Genomic DNA, 6,083 nt, shown 5'->3' on the forward strand with positions numbered 1-6,083 from the left:
AGCCTAGCATTTCTCATCTGTGCTCAGAGAACTGTAATTTGGAGGGATCCTCTCCACAAGCATGGACTGGGTCAAGACATTTCTAGAAGATCCAGCCACCCCAGAACACTCTCCAAGTGGAAGTCATACAAGTATCATACCAGTGGGTTGAATCAAGGCTGTCCTCATAGACAAGAGAATCCTGACACAGAAGCCCTGAATTCCCCAGAAGCCAGTAAAATCCCTGAGTCAGGGATGTCAGAAAGGCTCTCGGGGTGGTTTTCAGATCACTGTAAGAGGCTGACCCTCCAGCAAGGGAAAAAACCTGGTCTAGACACCCGAGAGTCAGTTTCTAGGGTCTCCTTTAATTTGAACTTAAACTGCTTTCAGGCTCCCTGGGAAACAAGAGCAATAGACTAGGAGAGAACCACCAGATACCTCCCTCGAGGGACCCCAAGCTCTCACCACTCCACGGTCCCCTCCATGGCTTGCCGCTGCTGCCACCACCCCCACCCCTTGCTTGTCTTACACAAGTGCCTGAGTAGGGGCTTCCTCACTGTTCTGTCCACCCAGCAGCAACTGAAGCCAGGCACCTACCTCTTCCACTTCCTCTCAAAGCTACTCTCATGCCCTCAGCCCTGACAATTGCACGTTGAAGAACAGTCTGTCTGCTTGCCTGCTGATTCGGTGCGCTACTGGGTGTGGCCCCTCGGGCCTCCTGTCTTCTTGGCCTCTGGCTGACAGGCTGCCCAGGCCCACGACACCTTCCCCCCAATCTGCAACCTGCACCCCCTCTGACCTGGCGCCTCTAATAAATTCAAGTTCACAGGGGGCGGCAGGAGGTGGAGACAGAGGTGAGAATGAGTATCTTCTTTGGTTCCAAGAATATAAAACCAAAGCAATTTATCAAATTCTAAGAAAGCTAATAATTTTAAAAATGCTCATCAAAATGCACAAACACAGAACTCTCCCCTAACTCTTACCCTAAGAGTAAGTTGAGGGATTTGCCTTGTAACTTTCTAAAAATTCTACAGATACTCAAACACTGAGTGGGAAACAACTGGAAAGAATTAATAAAAAAGGAGGTGGCCTCAGCAGCCCCACCAGTGACTTGTGTGAGTGAGCTGAAGCTGTGACCCTCTTTAACTCACATCTGCAAACTAACCACCCATAGCTCCTGTTAACCACTGACAAATTGATAAACACAGGAGTAGATGGTTCACATGTGGACATTCAAATGCTCACTTTCTGCGTGGAGCAATAATGTTTTTCACAAACTGCGACACTAGGCAAAAGGCTTTCTCTTTAATTTGGGACAGTTTCTCCACTTCACGGTTCCACACCAAATATCCCTGGCTTCTGTGAGAGAAGCTCAGGCCCTGTGCAGTCAAGCAAACGTGGACAGGCCATCGTGTCAAGTTATTTCATTTCTTTACATGTCAAACAACTTCCCTCATGTCTGCCTACTAAATTCTTACTCAGCACTGGAGACGCTACTTAATTTTTCCCTCTTTAGCAACACCATCTCAGCGTCTTCAAGCTCCTTGCCTTGTACTTCTAGCCCTCTAACCACACTTTGATAATATCTCCTATCACATGTGTGGCAATTTTTCACATGTGTAAGGCATGGCCAAACATTTTGGGTAGGAAAGTAAATTAGAACTCCCTCTTTGGGAGAGCGTTTTGGAAATGTGTGTGAATGTGGCAATGTATTAATACATACCCTCTGGAACAACAATCCCACTGCCAGGACCATGTCCTGTGTATATACTCACACATGTAAGCAACAAGGCTGTTGTAACACTATTTGCTGTAACAGAAGAAACGACTGAAGCGTGGTTCATGGGTTTGGTTAAGTAAATACAATAGAGTACCAGAAAGCTGTTCAAAAGAGTCAAAAATCTCTCTATATACTGATATCTGAAACTATTTTCCCAAGCCCATGTAATTTGTTTGATAATGTTTTTTCCCCAGCTTTATTGAAGTATGAATGAAATGACAAATGAATAGAGAATTTGACTTAATAGTTCAAATCAGCCCACTAAAAGGAAGTGTCTGTCCCCCGTCTCTCTCCCTCTTCCCAAGCCCATGTATTTTGCTTCCCATGGCCATTACTCAAGTGAAGACAAATTTGGCAATGGTTTTCATTGGACCTCAGGTATGAGATGAAGAGGATCAGAAAATGTCACCCCAAGATGTAAAGATGGGCCAAAGGATGTTGAATGAGATTTGGACTAGAATCCTCTCATTCTAAGCAGGTCTGATAACCTTCCCATGTGGCCGGAAGCCTGATGCCTGTCTGACCTTGACCAATTCTTTTAAATGGCTTATTGATTTTCGTGATGGAAGTAAAGCAGCCTAAATATTTCACTGTCTTGGGAAAATAAATTCAAGGGGCTTTGAAGAAGTAAATGTCAATGTTTTGGGTTCCTTCATAGTTACAGTAAAAACATTACAAAACTTCAAAGATGTCACACATATGCTGCTGATCTAACACCTTTGAGAGGGAAAAGGTTTTCATCTAAAATGATCTGAAGTTTTGTATAATTTTTTCCTCTCTGAATAAATGAATCAGTTAAAGCTATCACTAGATGACAGCTAGGGATGATTTTTATACTTTCATTTATTTATTCATTGCTCTCTGTACTACAGCTTCTAAATTTTCTATAACAAATACATATTACTTCCTTTTTTAGCTGTAAGTTTTTTTCAAGCAAAATGGATAAGTCAGCCATCCAATTATAGATAGGCGACAATCTAAGATATTTTCTGGAGATACCTAAATCTCCCCTGTTAGTTTCAAAAGCTTCAGGGACAAGATCATATTTTATTGTTCCTTGGAGCTCCAGGGTCTAGCACAGGCCTGAAATATAAGCTGCAGGTATTAAGAAGTGTTTAGCAAATGAATTTTGGATATGGCCACTAACCAAAACTCTGGTATAACCTCAGGAAAGTAAAAAAGGAAATGAAGTGGCAGGGGTCTCCTGCCAGCAGCTGACTAGGACTCTGAAAGAACATTCTTTTGGAAAATGGTACCCCTACTGAGTATACACCAATCACCCCAACAGATACATCAGCCCACATTATAGCTACATGTCCACTGCTACTAAAACCTTCCCGTAAGTCCTCTGTCCTCCTTCACCTAGCTCCCCTCATTTCCACACTGCCTCTGAAATTGAACCATGCTGCTTCACCCAGATCTTGCACTGCAGGAAGCTCTAAAGACTAGCATTATGATGTCCCACTTGTGTTTCTTGTAGAGATGTCCAGTTCACGGCAATACTTAAAGAGAACCCACCCATGAGAAGTTCATTTCAGATCTCACTACCACTGTAATAACTCTTCTCAGAGCAAGTAATACATTTTAATTTTATGAACACTGAGAATCTTAGTAATTGATCTGTTCTCTCTCTCTGCTTGAAGCAAAGAGCCAAATCTACAGGCCTTCTTTAGAAACTTTGCAAGTTCTTACAACATGCATGTCTGTAAGATAACTTTCTCTCCAGTTTCCTCTTGTTATTCTTCCCTCCTTCTATAGGACCCCACTTCCTGCATCTTTTTTTTTTTAATCAAGTCTCATTCAGGATGAGGCAGGGGTGCAAACAAACCAAGAAGCTAAGAATTAAATACACCCTGCCTTCCAATTCCAAGTTTGCTTTTGACATTTTCACCCATCTATCTTGCCTACAGGACAAGAAAGTCTGACTGAGGACCAGAGACACTCTCCTTCCCACTTCCTGCCTACCAGGAAGTACACATGATGACAGGAGTTAATGGTAGGCTTTGATGTAAAGCACAGTAACATCACAGTTAAGAGCTCAGACTCTGGGGCCAAACTGCCTGGGTTCTAATTCTGCCCACTCCTCTCCACTCAGTGGCTAATCTTGGGCACCTTAACTTGACCTTTCTTGACTTAGCTTCATTTCCGCATCTGTGAAATGGGAACAATGCAGGTACTGACCTCATAGGGTTATTGTGAGAGGTAAATGAGATAATACACGGAACGTGCTTAGATCAGTGCCTGGCACACTGTAAACGAGAGCCAGGACTATAATAGTCCCCTTCTGTTTTCAACTAAGCCAGGCCACACAAAGTTTCAAGTTGGATTAAAAGTAATATTTCTCACTGTAAATAGGTCACTGACAGATTATTTCTAGGGTGATCTTATTTTAGTTTGGATCTCATTTACAAATCAATGTGGAGTCTGAATAGTAGTCATTTTTTAACCATTTGCTTTCTGATTTACTGAATAGAAGGAGAAAGCAGGAAGGTCAGACAACAAAAATGGTTCCTGAGAGTGTATTTCCAACTGGTCACAGTGTGATCCCTACACCCAGGCAAATACACAAAAACATATCACATCCGTGCCCCTCCAGCTGTAGCACAGACATCACCGAATGTCTAGAGATGAAAAACCTCATGAATGGCTTCTCAGGACCTTCTCTGAAATAAAGTACTCTGTTCAGTTATCAAAGAATAACTCTGTTGTGTTGATTACTTGAGGTCCTGATTTATACTTAAGTTTTAAAAGCTGCCATTTTCCACAAAGGCACTTAGAAGGCAAATTCCTCATCAGACTCCATTTCTAAAGAAACACAGAGCCCAATCCTAGCCATGTCCCACCTTCGCAAACACCAGAGCCAAAGTCCCAGCAAAGTCACACCCCAGTCCACCAAAATTCAGGTTCTGGGTGACTGACTATGTCACATATGCGAGTGTGTACAGAATTTTCAAATAAAATGACTTGGAACTACCACTGCATGATGGTGAAGAAAGAGAACTGGATGAAAGTTGAACAGCTTGACTAAAGTTTAGAAAAATCAAGAAAAAAATCAATCACTGAAACGACTCTCTCAATCAAGGTTACTTTGAAACTGGATGTAAATAGATTTCAGATTTCAGATTTCAGCCTGTAACATACTGAAGTTACCTAAGACCAGGAAGAAAAAAGCTGAGAGTATGTCAGAGCCATTTCTCGTCCATTTTCTACGTTTTCTGTAATCACCTACCCAATGAAGGTATGAGTTTCTTACAGTATCGAACTGAAATGCCTCAGTCCCTTTTAAATTCTTTCTCCCTGTCCCAGAAAATATTCTAGGGATCGAAGAAGAAATGAACAAGGAACATTCGCCAAAAGACCTGCTTTGAGGAAATCTCACCCTTTCCAGTTTAACTCGACAAACTCACAGAGGGAGTAAAGCAAAGGACTTGTTCAGCACTATAAAGTGACATTTCCGAATAGAAATAACTGAGATTACGCTGCCGCAGCCTAGATTTTTCTAGTCAGGAGCTCAACTACAGTTTCCTAAACGCTTTTCCCAAGATCTTAAGGTCAATTTGCTGCTCCTCTCTAAAGTCCCAAAGGAGACTCGCTCACCCACCCCACCCTATAAGCAGCGCACTTCCCGTTCGCTTTGGCCGGTCAAGAACTCAAACTTGACAGTGACACACAGTGAAGGAAAAAAAAAAAAAGAGGAAGTGGATGAAGAAAAAACCATTTCAAGACTTTTTTCTCCCCCCTAAGGGAGATCAATGGCCCTGTTTTCCAGGAAAACGTCAATGGGACGTAGCCATCACATCGATGGGAAAGCTGCAGCGAATGGCAACGCTGAAAAACCGAGGGTGACTCCTCTTTAAAAATGAAAATTTTCAAATTCCTCGAAAATCTTGCGATCTGTCTCCTGGAGCGAACGCAACAAATCCCACCCTGGTGCGTGGATCGCGAAAGTGAGGCTCGGGGCCGGGTACGTGCCTGACCTGCCCTGCCAAGGGGGCAGAGGGAGCGCGGGGCACCGCTACCGGCCCGGGATCCCCCGAGCACCTCCCTTACCTGGTTTGACTGGTTTGGGTGGCGGCTTCGACATCTCTCTTCCTGGAGCGGCTGATTCTGAAGACCACGCACGGAAAGTCAACCAAACGTGCCTCCAGCCGACACTCTGAGCGCCTCAGTTTCTTTTTGTCTGCTTTGCAGCGGTGCGCCTCCAGGGACCGGTGTCTACTCTCGGCAGCCGGACAAACCGAGGCAGGCAAGGCGGCTCAGCGAAGTGCCCCGCCCCGCCCCGCCCCGTGGCCGACCGAGCTGTCCGGGGCGCGCGGCCCCGCAG

At 44.1% G+C, this 6,083-nt stretch overlaps 1 protein-coding gene across 2 annotated transcripts in view; it reads right to left on the reverse strand.

The window, feature by feature from the left end:
* Window positions 1–6,030, reverse strand: part of OSTF1 (osteoclast stimulating factor 1) — a 55,366-nt gene extending 49,336 nt beyond the window's left edge. For both annotated transcript variants that reach the window (XM_004004301.6, XM_012122697.5), the window contains exon 1: window positions 5,810–6,030. In XM_004004301.6, coding sequence (XP_004004350.1) covers window positions 5,810–5,843 — 34 coding nt within the window. In that variant the 5' untranslated portion in view covers window positions 5,844–6,030. The remainder of the gene's footprint in view (window positions 1–5,809) is intronic.
* Between the last annotated feature and the right edge of the window lie 53 nt (window positions 6,031–6,083).

This window comes from Ovis aries, chromosome 2, assembly GCF_016772045.2.
Source record: "Ovis aries strain OAR_USU_Benz2616 breed Rambouillet chromosome 2, ARS-UI_Ramb_v3.0, whole genome shotgun sequence".
In the NCBI taxonomy this organism is placed as follows: domain Eukaryota; kingdom Metazoa; phylum Chordata; class Mammalia; order Artiodactyla; family Bovidae; genus Ovis; species Ovis aries.